General features: G+C 41.0%; 1 protein-coding gene across 6 annotated transcripts; it reads right to left on the minus strand.

Moving 5' to 3' along the window:
- Positions 1-3,271: 3,271 nt before the first annotated feature.
- On the minus strand, positions 3,272-25,261 carry LOC110522238 (beta-taxilin). Of its 6 annotated transcripts, none has more exons than XR_016495389.1 (10): positions 25,055-25,261; positions 23,495-23,836; positions 22,662-22,753; positions 21,841-22,011; positions 10,258-10,452; positions 7,724-7,843; positions 7,341-7,528; positions 5,241-5,333; positions 4,928-5,023; positions 3,272-4,716 (listed from the first exon to the last, which is right to left on the minus strand). XR_016495389.1 is itself a non-coding variant. In XM_090232786.1 (10 exons), the coding sequence occupies exons 1-10, from the start codon at positions 25,188-25,190 to the stop codon at positions 3,637-3,639; spliced, it is 2,400 nt and encodes a 799-aa protein (XP_090088912.1). In that variant the 5' UTR covers positions 25,191-25,261; the 3' UTR covers positions 3,272-3,636. The 6 variants fall into 6 exon arrangements, 5 of the variants coding, with proteins under 5 accessions (XP_090088912.1, XP_021456138.3, XP_090088913.1 ...); XM_090232786.1 differs by having other exon boundaries at positions 7,341-7,415; XM_021600463.3 differs by having other exon boundaries at positions 7,454-7,528.
- Between the last annotated feature and the right edge of the window lie 1,422 nt (positions 25,262-26,683).

Genomic DNA, 26,683 nt, shown 5'->3' on the forward strand with positions numbered 1-26,683 from the left:
ATAGGAGTGGGAGGCCCCTGTGCACAACTGAGCAAGAGGACAGTTTGCGCTGTTCCGACTCCGGGATGCTGGCCTTCTAGGCAGAGTTCCTCTGTCCAATGTCTGTGTTCTTTTGCCCATCTTAATCTTTAATTTTTATTGGCCAGTCTGATATATGGCTTTTTCTTTGCAACTCTGCCTAGAAGGCCAGCATTCTGGAGTTGCCTCTTCACTGTTGACTTTGAGACTGGTGTTTTGTGGGTACTATTTAATGAAGCTGCCAGTTGAGGACTTGTGAGGCGTCTGTTTCTCAAACTAGACACTTGTCCTCTTGCTCAGTTGTGCACCGATGCCTCCCACTCCTCTTTCTATTCTGGTTAGGGCCAGTTTGCGCTGTTCTGTGAAGGGAGTAGAACACAGCGTTTAAAAACGTTACAATACATTCTTACCATACTGATGGTTTTTTCACAGAAAATGTTGCATAGCTATAGCGAATATGCCCACTCTGGTATTGGCACGTGCGCTCTAGCCAGCGGCTTGCAGATACAGTGCAGGTATATTGTAGCCTACTACATGATGAGATATTATGGACAAAAGTGCAAGATTATTTTTATTTGTCAAATAGCAGCCAAGCATCGATCATCATGTCACCAGAATAAGACCCTTGATATTTATTGAAAGGAGCATGAAATAAGTTATGATGAAATAAGGTATGATGAAATAAGTTATGATGAAATAAGTTATGATGACTTTCATAAGGTGGTGAAAGTGCACAGTGATGAGGATCATCATAACTTATTTAATCTGTAGCCTAATAAACTGCATGCTTTCCTATGATGGGGTGACATTATTTTATTATACTCCCTTTTTCTCCCCAATTTTGCCATATCCAATTACTATCTTGTCTCATCGCTGCAATTCCTGAACGGGCTCGGGAGAGGCGGAGGTCGGGTCATGCATTCTTCGAAATATGACCCCACAATCCACGCTCCTTAACACCCGACCGCTTAACCCTGAAGCTAGCCAACACAACACCATTCAACTGACAACCGAAGTCAACCTGCAGGCGCCCGGCCCGCCACAAGGAGTCGCTAGAGCGTGATGAGCCAAGTGAAGCCCCCCGGCCAAACCCTCCCCTAACCCGAACGACGCTGGGCCAATTGTGCGCCGCCCTATGGGACTCCCGGTTACGGCCGGTTGTGACACAGTCTGGGTCTGTAGTGACGCTTCAAGCACTGCGATGCAGAAATCTGGTTATTGTCAAACAATTTTGAGGATGCTGGAATTATATTTTGGAGGAATGTGCGCATGCCTACAGGAGACTTTTGAAGTAGCCTAATCAGATTAAAACATTGTGACTGGTTGTGTTTATGCCACATATTATGGTAATTCCTTTTAAAAAGTTAAATGATAAATATTTTGACTGTATTGAAGCGTTAGGTTCTAGGTGTCAAAGGAATAGCCGCTCAGATTGGAGAGGAGGCAGAGCATGTGTTAAGCTTTCCTGAATAACTGGGCCTGCGGGGAGTATGTGGTCACATTATTACAGGATGACTTGGGAGAGTGATGATCTGCAACAGACAGCGCATTCAGTATCAGAAGTAAAAATACAGCTAGACTGGAGTGCTTCTGTGCCTTTATCGACCTTATAAACTGTCGAGAGTCGACCCACAACTGATCCAAATCGAATTAAACATTGAAATCACAGGCTTTCGCGCCGTTATTCAAATGACATTTTCACTGCAGAATTTTGCACTCATTATTCATTGCAATTATTCATTGTTGTAGGCTAGTCTATGTCAGACAATTGTATTTCCCCTAAACACGATCAATAAGGGAGAATTTTGAGCTGTGTGTCTCATATCTTCACTCTTCTTTCATGTGCACCTGGCCTCTCCGCTGCCTATCAGCTATTTGTTCTTGAGATTCATATGACAAATTGAGGCAGATTTTAGGTGAGGTATGATTACTAGTTAGCCTATTGCAGGTCTGGACAAACGATCCATCTACTACTATTTTATTCGTAAATCTCACTCAGATATCATATTCAAAACTGCACATTTTTCTCTCTGCCCCATGGCAAAATTAGTAGAATTGCAGCAAACTTTCTCTAAAACAAACATTTTCTCTACGCCCCATAGCAAAATGTGTAGAATTAAATTAACTCTAAAATGTACATGTTTTCTCTCCGCTGTCAAGAGGGGGACTGCTAAAATGTTTTGCTCGCTACAACATTTTGATTAGGCCCCTCAAAAGGCTGATTGCATGACACACTGTATAAATCCACAGTAATGTGCATAGGAATGCAAATAAGAGGGAAGTCCGTGTGGAGGTTTCGGTGGAATTGTGAATGGTTTCAAAGGCCTCATCTGGTGGTCACAACCATGAAGTAAAAGCCGTGAAGCTTTGTCATCTTCTTGGTGAAACTGAATATACTCACGTCCCTTGTAAGTTTGCAGAGGCTATTTCAGGCATCAGGATGACTTCCATAGGTTGGTGTAGATATGATCATAAAGTCGGGCATTGGATAGGACTCGAGTTTGTCCTACTTTTGTCAGTTTCTTTATTAAGTGACAACTAGGTGCTTTTGTCCTAACGGAAGATATTGTATACCATTTTTGTGCGGTGTGCAATCTGCTGAAGCAGTACTACAATCCAGAACATAAACATGATGTTCACAGTGGTCTAATTTGTTTTCCCTGGGGCACTCAACACGGATCAGTATTTATTAAAAACCCAGGGTCCTCTGCACTATTATATTATCATGCACACCTTAATGTCCTCCTCAATGAATAAGCAGATGGCGTTGCCGTGGCGACTTGGTGCCTGTCATTCTAATGTTGTGTCCTTGGTGGAGGAGAGTTTGTGTAACTTTGTTATTTTCCCAGAACACAGACAGACCACGGCCTGGCCAAAACAACCCACTCTGGGGATAGAGACTGTCTGAAACAGATTATATTTAAAAAAAATAGATGTGCACTGTCCGCTTGGCTTTTTTTGGTTGGGTTGCCATGGAAACTACAGTAAGGATCCATCCCTAAATTATCGTGAAAGAGTGGCCGCGTGTCTTCTGAGACGTTTTTGATGTCCAGTTAACAATTCATACAGAGAGAGAGAGAGAGAGAGAGAGAGAGAGACTGATCCAAATAAAAGGGACATGAAAGCATTGTAGTGCATTTATCTAGCTACTTTGCATCTTCCAATATTTGGTCATATTAGATATGAGTTTTTATTGTGTAAACCAGAGAAGTGGGCCTATAAAAACATTCCAAAGAGCACCAACATGTCTACATAAATTTCAATCAGATATTTATTGAAGTTACATTATAGGGTTCAGATGGAAAAAAAGACAGTGGCTTTTATGATGCTGTTTTGCAAACCACATTTGGCATTGAAAGGTTTTTAGGCTGCAATGTCCTGAATAACCTTGCTGCCCATTCTTTGGTTATGCCAGTGTATTTCTAAATGGTAAAAAACAGTAAATCTCTGTCGTCATCTGATATACAATTTAAACAAACTTCTACTGCACGCCATGACTTTGGATAGACTTTGGATACACCAGTATATAGACAAACCAAGCTGGATTAGATATCTCAACTATAACACCAGGCACAGGGACTACAGTACTAACGATCACACAATGACACATTTGTCGGTTCAGCTGGTCTTCCTTGCATTCTTCTTCTTTGGTGTCTGCTTTTTGGCAGAGGGCTCTGGCTGTTTTGGGGGCTCTGGCTGGACTGGTGCTTCTACTTGAGCTGGAACCTGTACTGGTTCTTCTACCAGTGAGGGAGCCTGTACTGGTTCTTCTACCAGTGAGGGAGCCTGTACTGGTGCTTCTACCTGTGAGGGAGCCTGTGCTGGTTTTTCTACCTGTGAGAGAGCCTGTGCTAGTGCTTCTACCTGTGAGGGAACCTGTACTGGTGCTTCTACCTGTGAGGGAGCCTGTACTGGTGCTTCTACCTGTGAGGGAGCCTGTACTGGTTCTTCTAACAGTGAGGGAGCCTGTGCTGGTTTTTCTACCTGTGAGAGAGCCTGTGCTAGTGCTTCTACCTGTGAGGGAGCCTGTGCTGGTGCTTCTATCTGTGAGGGAGCCTGTGCTGGTGCCTCTACTTGAGCTGGAGCCTGTGCTGGTGCTTCTACCTGTGAGGGAGCCTGTGCTGGTGCTTCTACCTGTGAGGGAGCCTGTGCTGGTGCTTCTACCTGTGAGGGAGCCTGTCCTGGTTCTTCTACCTGTGAGAGAGCCTGTGCTGGTGCTTCTATCTGTGATGGAGCCTGTGCTGGTGCCTTTGCATGTGCTGGTTCTTCTGCCTTTGCTGGTGCCTCTATCTGTACTTGTGCTGAGGCCTGTGTTGGTTCAGAGATGTTCTGGGTCTCAGCCGGTTCTGTAGACTCTGGCTCTTCCTCGCTGTCAGAGTCATCGTCATCATTGTCTCCTGTTGACGGGGCCAGTAGAGAGGCGGCGAACTCCGCCAGCCTGTTCTGCTCAGCTCTCAGACGGGCCATCTCCTCTGTCATCTCTGGCTCCTCAACAATATCCATGAGGCTGTGGACTGGTTCAGGGGCCTGCTCCTGTGTCTCGTCCTTGGGTGTCCCCTCGGGGGCATTAGGGGTTTGACGGATGCCTTTGATCTTGGAATACAGAATCTTCCTCTCATCCTGGAGTGCTCGGCAGAGCCTCTCCAGCTTGTCAATCTTCACAACGAACATCTCATACTCATTCTCCTTCAGAGTCCTCTGTGGGAAAAGAGAGTGAATCAGAGAGTCAGGGACACTGTTGTTCATGCAGTTAAACTGTAGGCCGCCATTGTAAATAAGAATTTGTTTTTAACTTACTTGCCTAGTTAAATAAAGGTAAAATACATTTTTACAAATTCAATTAAATAAACTTGTTGTAGCTCAATTGAATAAAGGCTCTCTTTTTTATGTGTTACAGATAAGTAGTCACCTCTTCAATCATCTCAGAGAGAGCCTTGTTAGTGCTCTCAAATCTGGTCTTCCAAACAGTTGACTCTTTGTCTAGTTTCTTCATCTTCTTTGTCATCTATGAAGCAAAATCTTTGTTGGGTTAAAACGTATATGAAAATAAATGTAACCTTCATCGTTTTGAACATGTTTGATAGAAGCTTCTATCCCTCCAGAAAATAGTTGTTTTCTCATTTCAGGATGATGCTGACCTTATATCACCTCCGAGCACTTGGCCCTAAAAATACACTGTATATTGTAAGGAACAATGATTTTATTTTAAGGATGCCAAATACCTTCTCCATTTCATTTTTGAAGCTGGCATACACATCGTTGCTCTTAGACAACGTAGTCTGGAACTCTTCAAACTTCTGGGAGTACAGCACAAGCTGCAGAGAAACAGAGAAATTGATTTCAGGAGATTGCATGTTGACTTCACATGTAGCAATAATATGCATCTATTCACCCCGGGAACAATCAGATCTATGATTTTAACATAATTTCACACCAGAAACAAATGTTCTAAACTTTAGAGGGCGATGAGAGAGAGAAAGAGCCAGGGGGGGGTTCAGCAAACATTTGGTAATTCATGAGGGGGCTGACAATTCTTTTCCTCTGTGTATATTTTCCCCGGGAACAAATAAGCACTTCCAATAAGGTCACTTATTGTTGGTATGCCTTGCCAGGCAGTCTGTCCAGCTAGAGTTAACAGGCTAATCTCTGGAGGCCCTCAGGGGAAAGCAGTATTGCAGACACAGTCAGTCTCCAATATTCAAACATGTCTCTGCAAGCCACCCTGTTCAACTGAGATCAACTGTCCATATTTTGAAGCTACTGGTTTGGCAGAAAAGCAAAACAAATGACTTGACACACTTTATAAAAGAGGAAAGGCTTTTGAATGAATATGTTTTGTATTTCAGATCAGTTTCTGTCTGAAGGCTGACTCGGCCATTTCTTTGTGTGATCTAAATCTGTCTGTTACTGGACAGAGAAATTAACATTCCCCGTAAATTAGATTGGAAATGTGACATGGCTTGCTACAAATATGTAATGAATCGTATGGGTACTGAAATGCAATATTAACTTATTTATCTTTTCATTTTACTTTGTCATTTGATTTAGTTGGGAGCCAGGCTAAGGTTTCTATTGAGAAAACTGAAGGCTTTACATAATGGCAAGGTTTCTCTGCAATTAATTATAACCATATCAACTGTCAGCGATAAATGCTGTTCCGTTGGATTCATAAATGATTTCTGTATGATTTATCATTTATTAACATGGTGTGTGTCAGCCCAACTAATTTCATTGTATAATTTGCTTGCACCCAAACAATGATTGTACCACATCCAATAAACATAGCAATTGTAATTTTATCATAATTTTCAAATGGAATAATCAATGGTACTGGAGTATGCACTCAATGTTCCAACAGAAAAACAGTGCTGCATTGCATTGATGCAATCATCACCTTTATCGACTCCATGTCACATTAATTGCAAAGCAAGAGTTTTTTTGTATCCCCATGATGCAGTGGGTCATGCTGCTGGTTCAGGGAGAGGAAGTTGCTCTTGCCTTGCCTGCTCTATCATGGGAATTATGACTGCTCTCTGTGCTGGTTTGACCGTGTACAAAAAAAAAAATTGCGTACAGTAGCTCAGCTAACAGGTGTTCCTTCCTTTCATATTAAATGCTATGTACATTAAGCCATATAGTTAGTTATAAGAGAGGAGAAATACGATTTGGGATTACTCTCAAATGAGGGGGTCACTTTGCCAATGTTTGGGATGATATTGAAGGGCTTTAGATCCCAATGGACAAATACACAGAAATAGATTAGTTGTCTTTTAAAGGTCCAGTGCAGTCAAACATCTGTTTCCCTGTGTTTTGTATCATATTGTACAACAGCTGATGAAACTAACACTGTAAAAGTGTGAAAATATGTTATCAGCGTTATTTCCTAATAGTTGCTGGTTGAAAATACAATCTACACAGGACCTTCTAATCAACAGGTTTTGCATAGGTGGAGTTTTGGCTTGCCTGGTGACATCGCCAGGTGCTTTAAGTTAATTTAGGCAAATAACAGAGAGAGTTCCAAAACTCTCCGCCAACAACAGCTAGTTTTCAGATTACATATGCCTCCCACGCCCCACGCAGATCACTCTCAAAAATTATTGCTTGAGATTTTACCATTTTAATGGAAAAGTTTTACAGTAAGGTACTCAACTGTAACTGAGAAATTATTTGATATTAAGATAAAAAAAATGTATGCATTGGGCCTTTAAAACACATTGAGCAACCCAGAGGACCTTAATGGGACTGTGCTTGCCTTTGGTAGGCTTGGACCTGAAATAAATGGTTTGAATAAGAGTGCTTGGCACCATATTGGATATATTCACCTGAGCCTGCATGACTGTCTCCTGCTCTCTCAGAAGTTTAGCTTGTAGTTTCCACTCAGCTGCGTGTACCAGTAACTGGTTAAAAACAAAACACACGCAAAGCACAAATGTACCTTTTTCTTCAACTGCAACTCTTGCTCCTTCAATGTGTAGCATTTCTTTGTTTTGTCAATTGCCTCCCTAAGCAGCTAACAACAGAGACAGTGGATGGTTACAATACTCATTTGTGTGAGCATCACATGCACAGTAAGACTTATTGGTTGTATACTTGAAAGTAAACCAGAATTAAAATGTAAGGCAAATGATTCTCAACTATATTGACATTGCTTTACAGTACGCTGTGGGTAAGGTCAGTAAAAGTTGGTTAAAGTATAGTAACTCACATATTCCTTCTCTCTCTTGTGCTTCTCATCAGCCTCCTGCAGCTGTGCGTGGGCTTGCTCCAGTTTGGCATCAGACAGTTTCTGCTGCAGGTCGTGGTGCTTGAAGATCTTCTCCAAGCTCTGAGTGATAGACAAGGTGAGATTGGACACTTTGGTTTGAGAAGGGCCTCTGAGACATTCTGTACAGGTTATGACTCATCAATTAGGATACATTTCACACTTTTTTGTCTAGCTAAAAGCCACCACCGCTACCCTATGTCTGTCTATGAGAAATGGTCATAAATGTGTGCCTTGATACGTAATTAAGACCATTGTTGTTTGCCTTACAGTATTTCATTGGGAAGTTCAGACACTTTTTATGATGCCAAGGAGAACAGACAAAATAGTGGGTGGAGAACCAATTAAAACCTGTGACTTACTGAATTACTGTTTCACATTTATCGGGGGAGTAAATGGTTTAAAGTATTGTCTTTATCGGGATTTTTATTATTATTATTATTATCATCAGGGCACACATTCTGATGAGAATACTGACCCAAGATGAGTTCAATTGCGGAAAATAATTGTTTCTATACATATTGCTTATTTTGCGCGTAAGACTAATCTATTTTCTTTACTATGGGAAATAGCCATATGCATAAACAGTGTGGCATAATCCACAAGTTTCCTGCCAAAAAGAGCAGAGTTAATTTATGTCCATCAGCATTTAGCCAACTATCAAAGTTCAACTTGTATCCATTTTATGTCATAATTGCAATGTAGGATCTAATCACATATTTTAATAAGACACTTTAGATGTTATTTGGATATCAAATAATCATGTCTTTTTGACACTTAAGTGTGGTGTCAGGAAAACAACCTCTCACTCAACGTCAACAAAACAAAGGAGATGATCGAGGACTTCAGGAAACAGCAGATGGAGCACCCCCCTATCCACATCGAAGGGACAGCAGTGGAGAAGGTGGAAAGTTCCTGAGCATACACATCACAGACAAACTGAAATGGTCCACCCACACAGACAGTGTGGTGAAGAAGGCGCCAGAGCGCCTCTTCAACCTCAGGAGACTGAATTTTTTTTGCTTGTCATCCAAAACTCTGATACAATTTTACAGATGCACTATCGAGAGCATCCTGTCGGGCTGTATCACAGCCTGGTATAGCAACTGCACCGCCCTCAACTGCAAGGCTCTCCAGAGGGTGGTGCGGTCTACACAACGCATCACCGGGTGCAAACTACCTGCCCTCCATGACACCTACAGAACCTGATGTCACAGGAAGGCCAAAAAGATCAACAAGGACAACAACCACCCGAGCCATTGCCTGTTCACACCGCTATCATCCAGAAGGCGAGGTCAGTACAGGTGCATCAAAGCTGGGACCGAGAGATTGAAAAACAGCTTCTATCTCAAGGCCATCAGACTGCTAAACAGCAATCGCTAACTCAGAGAGGCTGCTGCCTGCATTGAGACCCAGGCACTTTAATAAATGGATCACTAGTCACTTTAAACAATTCCACTTTAAATAATGCCACTTTAATAATGTTTACATATCTTACATTACTCATATCACATGTATATACTGTATTTTATACCATCTATTTTACTATGCCTATGCACTTTTACACTTTACCAATGCCGCTCGGCCATTGCTCATCTATATACTATATGTACATATTCTCATTCATTGTGTAGTTAGGTAGTTAGGTAGGTAGTTGTTGGGGAATTGTTAGATTACTTGTTAGATATCACGGCACCATCAAACTAGTAGCACAAGCATTTCGCTACACTCGCACTAACCATGTGTATGTATACAATTTGATTTGAAGTGTTTATACTGACTACAACCAGCAGATGGCACTCAAGACAAATTATTAGAAACTCACAAGTTTAAAAAAAAGTAAAAAATAAGAAATGTAAATCTTCTTATGTTTTACCACACCAGCTGCAGCTGTGTGTGGGCAGCAGAAGTGGTGCAACAGCCTCAGTGGCAACCAACTGCATGACAGATCCTGTTTTTCGTGCGTCACTTTAGGCTTGTCATTTTCCTGGTGTATTGTTGTGTGATTACATATGACATGCTATAGTGTTATTCAATGAGCGCCCTTGGCTGGCTATATCTCTGACTGTTGATGTGCGTAGGGAGCAATAATACCTCTAAGTGTCTCTGAGTGTCTTTATTCAAAGATCTGACTCAATTATTTTGTCACAGCTATCTCACTAAACATGACGTAGAAGTGTCTACTTCCTGTATAGACTTTTGTTCCTTTTGGGGACAGATGAATTATGATCAATAACAGCTTTGGTTATCAAATGACTCCATGACTGGAGCCTGCATGCATGGTGTTAGTAGGCCAGGGATTTTATTTAACTCGGGAAGACAGTTAAGAACAAATTCTTATTTACATTGACAGCCTAGGAACAGTGGGTTAACACTGTTACTGGCCCAACACTCTTACCACTAGGCGGCCTGCCACCCCAATGAGAGTGTACAGACATATAACAGTGAGGTTAAGGTTACGTATTCCTGTTGTGTACCTCCTCTCTCTGCTCGTACTGGCTGATGATGTGTTTGAGTTTGTCTGCCAGGTTGGCGTTCTCCAAACACAGCTTGTTGTTGCGGTTACTGTGCTGCTCGATCTGAGCCTGGATGTCTGTCAGTGTGCTCTGGAAGTGAGTGGTGATCTCCCTGCGCTTCTCCTCGTCCTCACGACAACGAGCTAGGGTCTCCTCCTGAGAGATTAAGGGAGGTAGAGAGGGACAAGGAAGGGAGAGAGAGAGAGAAAGAGAGTGGGAGAAGGCGGGAGGGGGGGAGAGAGCGGGAGAGAGAGAGAGAGACATTCAGAAGCAGGGGCGGATTGGCTATCTGGCATTTCGGGCAAATGCCAGGTGGGCTGGTTCATTTCTGTCCCAGTGGGCCTGTCTAACTTTCTTTTTTTTTTTTCCGCAAAATGATAATTATCTGGCTAATAATGGTGGCCTCAAGGAAAATAATTGGCCAGTTTGGGTGTTTCAGGGAAAAGAATGGGCTGGTGTGTTAGAAATGCCAATGCCAATAACGTACCCTCAATACAAATTGAGGGTACGTTATGTTTAGGGTAATTTAGACCATATTTCTAATGATAATGGATCAGGAGCTATTGCTCCCACAGACATCCTGTTTGACTGTTTAGGCTTGTATTTCTGTTTTGCCTACTTTTTTCCCTTATCTCTCCTTTTTTCTTCATTAGCCACCCTAATTCATCAAGTCTGCAAACTTAAATGTAAAGGTCTGAAGGGGTAAATGGTTATTTATTTAATTCTCAATACCTTAAAACTTCTAGGGCTAGGCGTCCCTACAGCGGGACACCTGTCGACAACTTCCGGTGAAATTGGAGGGCGCGCAATTCAAATAAATAATCAAAAAATTATGGGAATTAAACATCTAGGTACATACAAGTGTCTTATATCAGTTAAAAGTTTAAATGATTAATAATCTAACCGCATTGTCCGATTTACAATAGGCTTTACAGCGAAAGCATGCCATGTGATTGTTTGAGGATGGCGCCCCACATCAAAATATTTTTCAAACAGCACAGGCTTCGTAAAATCACAAATAACGATTAAATATTCACTTTTATTCAATATTCAATCGTTATTTATATCCCAAAAAAATCAGTTTAGTTGGCGCCATCGATTTGAGTAATCCACTCATTCAACATGCAGAGAAAGGAATCCAAAAAAACTAACGCTAAACTTTGTTGAAACAAGTCAAACTATGTTTCTATTTAATCCTCAGGTACCCTAAAATATTATTAAACTATAATATTTCATACGAAAAGAAGTATGTTCAATAGAAAAGCAAAATTAACAAGTGCGCGTCCTCTTCGTCGCGCGCCACCAGACTGATTTCCAACTCTGACTCCCAGTACCAAAACTCAAAATTCTTCCTCATTTGGGAACAAACAAGCCTGAAACCTTGAACAAAGACTGCAATTCCTATGGCTTCCACTAGATATCAACAATCTGGGAGCTGGAATTGCGTAGGACTCATGACTTTCCATTGAAAGAGCATGGGCTCTCTTTGGATTTTCTCCTACCACATCAATTGTGTTATAGTCTCATACATTATTTGAACATTTCTACAAACTTTAGAGTGTTTTCTATCCAATGGTACCAATTATATGCACATCCTGGCTTCTGGGCCTGAGTAACAGGCAGTTTACTTTGGGCACGTCGGTCAGACAGGAAGTGGAGAAAAATAGACCCTAGCCTGAAGAAGTTTTGAGACCAAAAAATATGTTGCTTAAGAGATTTCATAGGTATGCTGCAATACTGTAAAGGCATCAGCATGCTTCAGTTCGGCTGGTGCCTAGCCAAACTCGGCTAGCCAAACTGAACAAGTGTGCTTGCATACTCCCTTAAAAAACCCTCACTTGAAAAATAAGAAAAAAGCAGCAATAGTACTGTTTTTCCATTTTGAGACACCATAGCCAATATATGCTTCCTGAAAATAGTTTGAATTAATCTAACATAACTCAAGAAATATGTCATTAATTTTGACGTTTTTGCTAAATAGATCTTAGTCGCGTTTGGTGCAGTATTTTTCTATTAAAAAAATTGCATGAAAACAAGTAATCTCTCATTGAATGACAACAAAGACTTTATTGAGGAACCCCTACTGTTGACCAATCACCGACAAAGGGGCGTAGACTTCGGTTCCAAACTTCGGCTTGCCTCCAGAAAAATGTTGTGTGCCACCAAAACCCGCTTTTTTTTCACATCCATGGGCTTATTAACACTAAAGAAAACAATTACATTATTAATAAAAACATTATTTTTGTTTTAACAATGGCAATGCTAGCTATTCTCTATTGGAATTTGAAAGGCCGAAACTGTCTTATTAAACATTCCAGTTTTCTTGATATCCTAGCAAGAAATCATGTTGATACAGCAATGCAACACACTTGATTCAAAAGGACGGACATAGAAAAGAGAACCATTTGTTCAAACTGACTGCTTTTTCATAAGCCCCAAACATAACTAAAGGTGTAATCATTACGATACATAAGAAACTAAAAATGATCATCTTGGTTAAAGGCGGAGACCAAGAATGCATTATTACTTTATTTATGGATAGAAAATTGCCTTTATTAATGTGTATGCTCCAAATTCATATGATCCTATGATTTTTGATTCTCTGAACAGCATATTGTTAGAACTTAATTCCATCTGGTTATTGGGACAGACATGAATGCCATTTTGGACATGTGGGACAACTTTAATAAGACCAAATACACAATCCATATGCAATCAAGGCTCTCCAGCATATACTCTCTGATTAGAATCTCATTGATGTCTTGTGAGTTCATCATTTTAAAACAAAAGAGTACAATTCAGAGGGGTTGGGTTAAATGCGAATGACACATTTCAGTTGTACAACGGACTAGGTTTCCTTTCTACTGAAACAGTCAAAAATCATTCTCACAAATTGATTTCATACAATTATCTGCGCCTGTATTTTCTTTAATTAAGAAAATGGACATTAGACATATGCGCTTGTCTGACCACCACGCTTACTACTGCCAACTTCAAATTTCTGAATCCCCTAAAAGAGCCACAAGATGGAGTTTCAACATTTCAGTACTACAAAAGCCTACATTCTGTGATCAATTTGAAATTGAACAAAATTCATAACGATGTATACAAATTCAGTCGATGACCCCTGGATTCTATGGGATGCCACCAAAGGTTTTATTAAAAGAATGCAACCGCATTTGTATCTGGGTTAAATAAATCACAATTAAAGGAAATGTATTTGGAAATGTTGTGTTAGAATGTTTTCAACAAACACTCTTTTCAGACCAGGTAGCTATTACGCTTTCCAAAGTCAAGACAAAACTGCATTTATTGATACGACGGAGAGCAGAATTTGCCATCCATCAAATAACACTCAACCATTACTTCCATGATAATCATCCCAGTCGTTTACTGGCCAACAAGCTACGCAGTCATGATCAATTAGCTGATATAGCAACTATTGCATCTAAAACAGGGGAATTATGATCAGAACTCAGATTAATCCATCACAGATTCTCCCGCTTCTATAAAGAACTGTACACCCCTGATTTTAAATCTACACCAAGCAAGACTAAGTCATTTATAAAATAATGAAGAACTCTTCTTCTCTCATCAGAGGAAACCACCTCGCTGGGAGCACAAATCTCTATCAATGAACTCAAAGGAGCATTGGATATCATGAATAAAGGCTAATCACCTGGATGGGACAGTATTCCTCCTGGGGTCTATTTAAAATGTGGGAATCAATTAGGTCCACTATTGCTCAAAATTATTAATACAGCCATTCACAAAGGTTAATTTGGGAGAAATGTGTATACAGCACTAATTTGGCTTTTATTTAAAAAAGGTAAGGATGCCACCCAGTGTTCTCACTATTGCTCCCTTTCCTTGATACACACATATATTAAACTGTTTTCTAAAATGTTGTTGTCCCATCTCGAGACTTACCCAAATTGGTTCAAAGCGAGTTTGTTAAAAAGTGTTTATCCTCAGATAACCTCTGTCGACTATTACATATCTTAGATGGTTCATCAGAAACAACAGCTCCTTGGGCTGTATTATCTCTCGACGCAGAAAAAGCTTTTGATAGACTAGAATGGTCATATCTCTGGTCTGTCTTGGAACATATGGGAATCGGCTCCAATTTCATTAATATGATTAAAATACTATATGCCAATCCCTCAGCCATAGTTATAACAGACATCATTAGAAGCAGCAGACAAGCAGTCTCTACCCAAATCATCCCTACTGCCTCTCAAGACTCCAATGGATGACTCCATTTCTACTTATGGAATCCCAATTGTTTTAAATATTTGGGAAAATATAAATTTCCTTCCTTAGATAAAACCATTGCCAGAACTTTAACAGAACGCTCAAATCAATTCAATCCAACCTCAGTAGATGGAATAATATCCCAGTTTCTTTAACTGACAGAATATCTATTGTCAAAATGAATATATTGCCAAGGCTGAATTTCTGTAGTTCAATGCTTCCCATGGCTTCTCCTTCTGGTAATTGGGATACAATTCACAGTGCTGTTTCAAAATGTATATGGGAAGGTAAATGGTCCCGGATACAATTAACACATTTACAAAGAGGGAAATACGTAGGAGGACTATCCGTACCAAACTGTAAATTGTATTTCCAGGTACTAGCATTTCGCCCCATCTGCAAAATTGAAAAAAAAAATGTAACTGGAATCAAAATGGCATGCCCATACTCTAATATGTTACAATGATGCCTTGCGATCTGGAGGGTGGCCTTTTGCATCCCCCCAATGGTCCAAATATGGAATTTGTACCCTTATCAATATCATGGATGGTAATGGTTTGAGATCATTCTAAGATTTGAACGACACACACATTACCAGGCAACTCCTTATTTTCTATCTTTACAACTATGGAAAGCCAACTACCATCCAATGATGGGATTTATAAATAAAGTATCTGTGCTCCCGAAAGGACTGATCTCCATAATATGTATTATTATGTATTATTATTATTATTCTGAGATAGCCATTACAAAACCATAGTCCACAAATCTCATTGAATCTCAACCACCTTTTAACTGGAACAGAATATGGAGAAATATTAACTTGGCATCCCGTAATCTCAACCAACAATTTATACATTTTAAGTTTGTTCACAGACTGTATTTAACACCAAGGAAACATTTTACGATTAAATTGGCACCAACTCCCTATCTGTTCCCTGCGTCCCCTACATCAGTTAGGCACATTCCTTCATATGATGTGGGAGTGCCCTGCAGTTGAATGCTTCTGGGGCAAAGTTACAAAATGAATTTCGAAGTGCATGAATTTAAATATTCAATGCTTTGCTTCTATTATGTTACTTAATGATGATAGTCCCTTGAATCTCTCCATCAATCAGAGAAGATTACTGCTGGCAGACAGCACTCACTCTCTCCCATTTAACCAGTGGATACAGTTACTACTAGATGTTATAATATCAGAATTATCGACAGCGAAAATGAATGGTGCTAGTCAAGGAACAACTGAGGCCTGGACAAATATACGTGACTCTGTAAAGAACAATATAATGCGCTGGGGTTTTATATGTAGGTATTTCTTTGATTGTTTTTTGGTACCTGTAAACCCCACTCGAAAAAAATTTACTAAATAAAAAATGTGTCAAAAAAAACATTCAGTTGCTAGGGTCAGGATTGTGAAATGCCAGTTTCCAGACTTAGCTTACTGAGAAGTGAACCAAGCATTGCCAGAGTTTCTATCTTAAGACATGTCTGTTTATTTGACTGTGTTTGCAAATGACACAGGCATAAGCTCCAACATGGGAAATGTACTGTAGCGCAATTACACCCACCGATAAGTGCAGAAATACAGAGCTCTTACAACTAAAGGAGCAAAGCACATTAATTGCAAGCCTCCTCAGACTCTCGCTTACATCATGAGCTACCAGATGACAAGACATGATCTTCCACTTTCAACAGCTGTCCCATTCCAATTCAGATGAGCACATTTTGATTTACTTTTGTTAGCATGTAGGATTCTTGTTCAGATATTTGTCTATTGTTTGTTTGATTGATTTAGGATGTATAAAGAGCTGGCTATTTACACAAATCTGCATATTAATCGATTATACCCAACAGTCAAATGATCATCCTCATTCTGCTTTAACCCTGATTTCCTCTATATCTTGAAATGTGAAGATGTTAGAAGGAGCAGAAAGAGATGGGTCAAGGCATTAGAGCCTCTTTCTCTCGCCTTTGATTTATAGTCGAAGAGCAGATGCCACAAAAGCCCAATGAAACCATCCTTCTTGTCAGAGAGCCGCGTCACCGGTGCCCTGTGTCTGAGGGGTCTCCTCTCTGAGTGGGAATCACACACACACGCACACACACACACACACACACACACACACACACACACACACACACACACACACACACACACACACACACACACACACACACACACACACACACACACACACACACACACACACACACACACACTGCCTTGTGGCGGTGAGAGACGAGAGAGGGAGAGCGACATGGAGTCCAATTACCTCCCAAGGGGAGCAGAACAGGAGATTCAATACGTCCCAGAGATTGTGTAAGGGTTGCACAATAGATAGGACACTGATCCAGTAAAAAGGGACTATTTGTTTACAGATCATTGAGCATTATGCCATTGACTTATAGGGTGATTTATGATTCATAAACAAATCAAATGGCCAAACAGTGTACATAATTATTGGCTGTGAATCAAAGGATAAGTGAACAGCGGTTTCATGTATGTTGATTAAGGCATAAACTTTATCAATACCTAGAGTTTAGCTGAAGAGGTTTCACCTTTTGAGAGGATGAACAGCAGTGGCAATGTGTCAACTCACAATAGAAAGCTTTCATTGTGCTAAACCTGTGACCTTTGCTAAAATTAGGTAGTGCCATTGGTCATGCTCTTTCTGTGAAATGTTACACACGAGCCACTTATAATGGGATGACTAAACATACCGTATGTCAATCTATTATTTATAGATGTAACAGGACACTTACCCATGTAAGGCCTAATTGAGATATGACCCCCTCACATTGAGATCCCTCTGACTCAGGGTAGAGAGTTAAGGCGTTTTGGGAGTGGCGCCTTTAAGCATCCAACTTTTCGAATGACAATACCAGTAGAATGTATTTTTTAAGCACATTTCTACAGTGGGGTAAAGACATTTGAATTCAATCACTTTTTGACAGCACCCCTTTAATTTGAATGAAACCTTCCATACGTATTTGCCCATGCCAAACCATTCAAGAGATAAAGCTGCTCAAAGTTCACCTATGTTGCATATCCCACCATACGATGAGACATCCATGTCTTCCTCATTGGAAAATAGATTGATTGAAAAACTTTTTTTTTAATATACATTTTGTCATATTTTTTAACTTTAACGTCATTTTTTTTTTTTTAATTGGAAACTCCGATTTTTCATATTTACAGATGTTGTAGTCTGCCATCAGTTGAGACACAACATGCTTTTGAATACAGGGTGGCTGATAAATTTACTAAAATTTGAATAAAATCGAAATTACAACTTTCAAATGGTACCACAAAGATGGGTAGATGTCTACACATCAGATAATGTAGCCTTGAACGCAAATATGTGTGGTTTAAATTATACTGTCAATCCTCCATAGGAAACCTATTGAAATCATAGAAATATAGATTTAAGTTGAAATTGGACAGTGGGTGGGTGGACTGGTGGCTATCTTTGTGGTTGTAATTAGAAGTTACAATTTCAATTCAATTTCAATGGTGAACCAGCTAAATTACAGTGGTCTGAAGGGATATATCCATTCTATTAATTATATTTCTATGAATGAAATGACACCCGAGAGCATGTTGTGTCTCAACCGATCAGCACAACACAAAAACCTCAGATGACGTAAAGTAGGGTCAAAGCAAAAACAAATATGATTAGAACAATTTTATTTTTAAAGAAATTATAAAAAATAGTTTGACAACCCTGTTTGTAGGTGTGTAGGTGTGATATCAAACTCAACCGTTGATCTTTTGGATGTCTCATGGTATGGTGGGGTATGCAAAATGGGTCAACTTTGAACACCTTTATCTCCTGAATGTTTTGGCAAAAGTCACTATCTGACCTCTTCTTCCATTGGCAAACATGTACGAAAAGTTTTGTTTAAATCAAAAGGGATGCTGTCAAAAAGTGATTGAATTCAAATGGATTCATCCAACGAGTATAGTTGACAGGCATTGACAGTAACATTTTCACTCTCCTGCATTTGATGTCTTATTTCCCTCATCAAGTCTATTTGAGTTTCAATACTCACAGCTACCACCAGCAAGACATTAATAGAAACTTGATGGGCAATGGGCTTTTTCCATTAATGCACCAGTGTGTCGCCAGTAATTATGTTAATGTGAGCTCTAGTGTTATTTTTTGGGGAACTGTGTTTCCATATAGCTAGGGCTGTAACGTGTGCGCTGAGAGTCGGGAAGCAAGTTCAGGGAGTGAGTGTTCTAAAAAATAAACGTAATATCATACAAAACAAGAAAACACAAACAACACAGACATGACACAGAAACAGAAACAATTACGCCTGGGGTGTCACATCTGCTCCTGCCACACCCCCTAGTGGTCATCCGGTGTCTGCTTGACCTGCAGCCATTCCCCCAGTACACTCTCCCCCCCCTCCCTTTCTGCTTGTGTGGTTGGAGACAGGTGTGCTGGAGTCAGAGCAGATCCCTACCAGCTACAACTCGTTCCATTATCAAGACCTCTACAAATACTCAGTTCTGCCACTTCCACTCTGCCAGATCGTAATCTCTGCTCAGTCAGTTTAAGCTTCTAGCCATTATTATTATTCAAGATCCTGTTACCCTGCTGTACCTGCTTCCCTGATTGACGCTGTTTATCCTCTCACTGCAGTTTTGCCGCCCTGATTCTGTCTCCTGTTCCACATCTCACCACCATGCTACTCTGTTCTGGACTCAACTCACCATCACTCTCTTGGATTCCCCTCTGGACCTGTTTACCCTGTCCCAACCTAGCTCACTCCAACCTCAGCCTCCACATCTGGTTTCCCACAACTCATCCGAACTTCCCTGTACTTCTGCACTTCATCTCTCCCTGTTACAATAAATATCTTGGTTCATTCATCCTTGTTTTCTAGTCTGAGTCTGCTCTTGGGTTCCTCTGTGCTGCTCCGCTTAACATGGGGAAGGAACCAAAGGGAGTGACATATATAGGGAAGGTAATCAGGGAAGTGATGGAGTCCAGGTGAGTCTGATGACACGCAGGTGCGCGTAACGATGGTGACAGGTGTGTGCCGTAATGAGCAGCCTGGTGACCTAGAGGCCAGAGAGGGAGCACACATGACAAGGGTTGACACTAGGGAGTTTTGAAGAGCAGAATTAACAATCTCTGCAACATCAGGACAGTTATTTGTGAGAAGGTGTTAACTGTTACATTCAACAATCTAGGGTTGGCTGAGGTTGAGCTGTAGCAGAGTGGGTGTGTGCAGTTAAAATTGACAAAAGAAATGTATTTCCACAAGGCTGTGGGGTGAGACAGGGATGTAGTATGAGCCCCACCATCTTAAACATATATATCAACGAATTGGCGAGGGCACTAGAACAGTTTGCAGCACCTGGCATCACCCTGCTAGAATCTGAAGTCAAATGTCTACTGTTTGCTGATCTGGTACTTCTGTCCCCAACCAGGGAGGGCATACAGCAGCACCTAGGTCTTCTGCACAAATTCTGTCAGACCTGGGCCCTGACAGTAAATCTCAGCAAGACAAAAATAATAGTGTTCCAAAAAAGGTCCACTTGCCAGGACCACAAATTCAATCTAGACATCGTTGCCCTAGAGCACATAAACAATATCTACCTCGGCATAAACATCAGCACCGCAGGTAACTTCCACAAAGCTGTGAACGATTTGAGAGACTAGATAAGAAGGGCCTTCTACGCCATCAAAAGGAACATAAAATTCAACATCAAAATCCAGGAAAGAGCTGTTAAAATCTACAACCACCTAAAAGTAAGCGATTCTCACACCTTTCATAACAAAGCCACCCCCTACAGAGAGATTAACCTAGAGAAGAGCCCCCTAAGCAAGATGGTCCTGGGGCTCTATTCACAAACAGACCTCACAGAGCCCCAGGATAGCAACAAAAACATAATTAGACATAACCAAATCATGAGAAAACAAAAAGATAATTACTTGACACATTGGAAAGAATTTACCAAAAAACAGAGCAAACTGGAATGCTATTTGGCCCTAAGCAGAGTACACAGTGGTAGAATACATAACCACAGTGACTGATCCAAAACTAAGGAAAGCTTTGACTATGTACAGACTTAGTGAGCATAGCCTTTCTATTGAGAGGCCGCCGTAGGCAGACATGGCTCTCAAGAGAAGACAGGCCATGTGCACACTGCCCACAAAATGAGGTGAAAACTGAGCTGCACTTCCTAACCTCCTGCCAAATATATGACCATATTAGAGACACGTATTTCCCTAAGATTACACAGACCCACAAAGAATTTGAAAACCAATTACATTTGGATAAACTTCCATATCTATTGGTGTGAAGTATAACAGTCTGCCATCACAGCAGCAAGATTTGTGACCTGTTGCCACAAGAAAAGGGCAACCTGTCACAGATCCCTCCGGAACTTTCATTACGCACACCTGGCCCCTATTCCCAGTGATTAGTAATTGTATAAGTGTGTCCTTGGTTTACCATTGTCCTGTCGATTATTGTTACAATGTGACTACCTGTGCGGTGTGTTTTGGCTTTCGTGCCATTGTGGATTGCGCAGATGATTACGTGTCTCGTCCCATGTGATAATCATTGTGCATTTGTGTTATTTATTTGAGGTACTCCTCGCTCTTTTGTTTGGGTTTCTACCCTGTGTTTTGTATAGTGTTTGTTTGGTCTTCGTCTCCATGCCTTTACATGGCACGCCGTAATTTGGGTGCAATAAATAAACCTTATTACGCATTCTGGTGCCTGTCTCCCAAATCATTCATACCAATGTGACACAACCAGAGAAGATTTATTTTTCCTTTTGTATTTTAACTATTTGCACATCGTTACCTTGCCATATTATGACTTTTGAAAATGTCTCTATTACTTTGAAACTTTTGTGAGTGTAATGTTCTATTGTTTATTTCACTTTTGTTTATTATCTATTTCACTTGCTTTGGCATGTAAACCTATTTCCCTTTCCAATAAAGCACTTTCAATTCAATTCAATTGAATTGTGGTACGTAATCTTGCTTGAGGCCTGATTCATGATTTCTTTCAGAGCTAATGCCTATAGGCTTTAGCTCAATGGTCTAACATAGTCTTACGTCATGTGGATAACCAGGGTTCAAAACCTAGTTGGTCTTATGAACACCCACCCCGATGGTGTTGAACCCATAATGTTGAGTAGATTAGTGTAATGTGGAGTTAGACTGGTCTGTGAGAAACCACCTCAAGGGTCTTGAGCCCATTATGTTGATTAGATTAGTGTAGTGTTAATTGAAGCTGAGCTGAGCAGTGATCACACACCTTGAGGGTCTTGTTGTGCCTCTGGAGCTCCCTGCAGAGGCCCTCCAGTTTGCTGCGGGCCAGGATGGCTCTGCTGTGCTCGTACTGGAGCTGGTCCCTCTCCTTCCCCACGTGGCCCTGCTTCTTCTGCAGGAACCTCAGCTGCTTCTGTTCCCCACGACGCTCCTCCAGCTGTGGACCGTGCAGACAGATGTGCTATATATATTACACTGGATCACAGCCTCTGCCCTCTGTACAGACTTGGGCTCTTTAAGCTGCTTTTGGCTAACAACCGGCTAGGTGACTAAAAGCAGAAAAAATGCCCGAAGAGGATTTGGTATGGCTGGGTGGGTGTATATGGATGAGTATATATTTGTTTAATCTCGACACCCAACATCTGTTTATACGTTCTGTTTCCTTTTCCTGGTGATACTATGAACTGTATATTAGGATGGCCTAAGGAACTATCCATTTGTTAAACATGAAACTGACTGCGAGAGCCGATGTCTTTGATAATATTATTCATAATGCATAGTGTTCTTGATATCTCTGTCGAGGAATTAGAGAGCCATGTTATAGCTAGCTGTATCACATGGCATATGACCTTGTGTTCGGATTCGCTTTTGCTGCCGGAGGCGAAGAATATTTAGGTCATCACGGTATGAGGCTGAACCCCTTCCAAGATCTCACCAGGCACTCTCTGTTTTCCCCGTTGATTCATTTGTGTGTTTTTATTTGTTTCCTTTTAACTTTCCCTCGTCTGTTTTATTGCCGCTGGTTACTGCTGTGCTGAAGGACTCTACTCTCTGGTGTGCTGATAGAGGGGAGAAGAGAACACTCACCAGTTCGGCATACTTCTTGAGGAGAGCATCCAATTTCTCCTGTGGTGTGTGCAGCTTGTTCAAACTTTGCATTAGTAGCGTGCCCTCCTTTCCTGTGTGGATAGAGATAAATCATGTAATGTTTGTTTCTGTAGGACTGATATAAAAAAAAGAAGGATGGAAAAAGCCCACCAGGGATCATTCTATAAATTTCTTCAAAATAAATACTCTTCTGAAGCCATTTCCTCAGCATGAAAGCCATTGCTTCTTGACAAGTATGGCTTTGGAAAAGCAAATCAAATCAAATTCCTGAAAATGTGCAAGGAAGATGTTAATAACCCTCCGTTGCTGGCCCGGTTTCATATTGTGGCAAAGAAACCAACTGTCTGCTGTTGGTTAGAAAATGCATGTTTGTGTTGCTTCTGCCCAGGACTTGTGTAACCTGTCCTCAAAACAGAATCTGACCATGGGGCACAACATTGCTGTCATGGTAAGATACAGTAACAGCATGACTCTGCTATTTAGTCTACTCTTCCCTTTGTGAAAATGTGATGATGAATGGGATTAAGTGTAAACTGACATGCACTTTGTCTTAGATTGGAAGGGAAGTTGTTCAATTATTTCCTCTGGACTCTCTCATCAGCACACTGCTCTGTCTTTGCCCTCACAGCAACTGCTGTCAAACAACAGATTACAGCACAGCTGTGTCGAAAAACAAAGCCATTCTCGAGTGAAGACTTGACTGTATGTTTTCAATAGAAATCACTGTGGATGTTGTCTTTAAAAGCAAAACTGCACAATACAAATAATGCATGAGAGAAACAAAACAAAACAGTGACACTAAAACCACTCACCTAAGGCTTTCAGCAACTTCTTTGTATCCTTGTCTGTGCTGGCATCCTTGGTGGCTGTGACTTCATCACCTTGCTCTCTGCTGGCCTCCTCGTCCACCTCCTCCGTTTCCAGGACGATGCACTGTTTCTCCATCAGGCTGGCTGCGGAGCCATAGGTGTTGATGATCTCCTCCAGCTGACGACCAAACTCCTCCATGGGGTCCATGTGCTGGGCCTCCTGGGCCTGGGGTGGAGGGACCTGGGTCTCTGTGGTGACTGGGGACTGTGGTGGAGTCACTCTGGTCTGGGCTGGAATGACCTCTGCAGCAGACTGGACATTGGTCTCCATTTTCACAGATGTGGCTGAGAGGGGACGGAGATGTTAGATACTAGTACCCATGTGGCAGATACATAGAAACAGTGTAAAACAAACAAACTGAAAAATATACTAATCAATGGTACCTGTGTACCACCTGCCATCTACATCTATAACCAAATCGCCAAACTGCAATATATTTTTGATAGACTAAAATGTCAACAATATTTGAAAGAAATCTCATATATTTAATGTCTAATGTTTACTCTGATGTTCAAGCTCCTGTTCATCCTCATACTAGTTAGAGTATTACTTCCAAGCAAAGTAACTTTCAGTCTGATGCATGTGGTACAAATCACTAGGGGTGGTGAAAAATAGCACAAAACCCAGTAGCCTGTCAGGAGTCAGGACACAATACCACTGTGAGGATTTAAATCTGCCCTGTCACAAATAGACATCAGACCCACCAGGCTCCCTTCCCACTTCTCCCTTTCATTTAATATGGAATGAACTTAAAGTATCCAGAGGTTGTTTATCCCCCAGCTCTATTGCAACATGATTGCCCCCAGCTTATCAGGATAAAATGATCCCTAGTCCCCCTCTGCAGCCCTCTTCCCCCCTCCCTGCTTCCAGCGGGCAGGCACATGGCACCTGTTATGAGGCTTCACTCTATTTTAGGAGCCTCTAAATATGGTCAAGCTATTTCGGATTCTAGACACGTATCTACTGATGTCAATGACTGTGCTTTTACGTAGAAGTGAGAAAAACAGAGTTGACATTTTGTTCTGAATGTCTGCATTCATTCTTGGTTAGCTGTTATAACACCTGATGAGATTACACATATTTTCTAAACGACCGTGTGTTTCAGTTGATCATTTGGAACAGCTAATCACCTCCTCTGATAATGTTGAATTAAGAACGCACATCAAAAAACACTTGTCATCAGTGTTTGAATAATTTAGTGTGACTTCAGGCCAAATCAACTTGGCAGAAAACTTCCCCACCAACTCAATGCACCACCATGGTACAGAACATTTATCATTACACATGTCGCACTAGCACAACACATTTGTCACTATGGCTTGACAGTAACGCCAAGAAACTTTGTCACCACATATCATGAAGCAGGTTTAAAAAAATGTTTTACCAACCATCATCTCTAAACAGTCCAGTAACACTTAGCACTAAGACCAACAGAAACTCAAACTTAACGTGTCATTTCTGTACCTGAAAAGTGTGTAAAATAGTATGGGACAGCCACTTACCAGGTCCAGCGGGGAGAGAGAAGTGAAATGGGTCCAACAGGACTCTGGTGACTGAGACAACAACTGTGACAGGCAAGCCCCTTAAAATAACTTCCTGCAACTCAACTCGGCTCACACCAAGAGGATGTCGGCCCATCGAGGGGTGGGGGGGTACAATAATAGCCTTTCTGATCAGGCTTTCCAGTAGGGCAGCGCCGAGGACCACCCTTGACTGTCCTTTCTGGAATCTCCAGGGGCTGTTTTTAAATAAATGTTTGGTGTAGGTTTACAGTACACGTTTAGATTGTCTGATTATTATACCTCTTGTTTAGGGCACAGAGTTTTTCCTGACCATATCACATGACTACGAAATACTCTGGACCCTGGATAGCTTATAAGTAGCGCCCAGTTTTTTTCTGGTCATGTCATGTGGCCAGGATAACCCCCTGGCCCTAGTTAAAGCTCATGTTGTGTTGTGACAGCTGTAAAAATGGTAATGTCTCATCATGTTATGTTGAAGTTTTTTATAGAGCTGTTTGTAGGACTCATAAAATCTATACACATTTCATTCCATGGAATATGTGAATGTTAGCTATCAAAACTTACAGGAGGCAGCCAAAATGGCACTTGGCCATTTAAATGACCTCTTTTTAATTAAAACTTTATTGAATGACTCGCTATGATGAGCATTTAACTGCTCCAGAGTGCATTTTGTTACTGCGCTGGCTCCCTGATTTACCACCAGCTGCAGTACTACTTCAACTTCTTGCCAAGTCATAAATGTTAATTATTTAACTTCATGGATTTCATGTGGAAGCTTTTCCTCTGCCCCATCTATTTCATAGGTCAACACTGAACTGTTTATTTAAAATTAATTGTATGTAGCTACTGACCCCAAACCCTCTATATGGTCAAAATTAAATGACTGGCTAAACATATCTGATTGGTGTGGATTGAGCAGGAGAATATGTTGAATCCCACTGCTGGACTGGGATTAAAATCCTAAATCTAGTAATTCAGGACGTGACTGAGGTGGCCAATCATAGATTGGGTGTGGGGGATGGGGTGCTGTCTCCGTTTCAGCCGCTGTAAATTGGGGGTTGATAGTGAAAGCCATGGTTTGTCTGTTGTAAAGTATCTTTGAATGGTTCGGATCAAGTCTTCAACGAAAATCCATGCACACCTGTAAGCAAAATTAATCACTGAAAGCATTTAGCCTTTTTTAAGGACAGATAATTTTATTCCTTCTTCTAGACACTGTAAACATACAAATCAGGGTTTGTTTGCACACTTGACAAGGTGTTAATGGCACACAGACTGACCAGCAGAGCAGCATCTATGTTTTTTGGCACAAGGATACTCCTCGTCACTGTTAAACGTCCCTGCCAACTGTCCCTAAGACAGTTCTGTGTCTATGATCGGGCTGAAGCCGAGGTATATTAAAGTAAATATTTAATGTTTATGGAAATACTATTTTTAATGTCCTTCTCTGTCATTCACTGTATATTTTATTTCTTTGGGAGCCAAGAGAGCCTATCATTTTGTCTGAGTGAAATTAATATTTTCAAGGGTTTGCACAGCACACTTCACAAAGACAAGTGTCTCTATTGCTAAGCTACTGTATTGTTGTGTCAATTTGGTTTTCTATAG

This window comes from Oncorhynchus mykiss, chromosome 4 (genome assembly GCF_057628025.1).
Source record: "Oncorhynchus mykiss isolate SJ-2025 chromosome 4, ASM5762802v1, whole genome shotgun sequence".
Taxonomy (NCBI): Eukaryota; Metazoa; Chordata; class Actinopteri; order Salmoniformes; family Salmonidae; genus Oncorhynchus; species Oncorhynchus mykiss.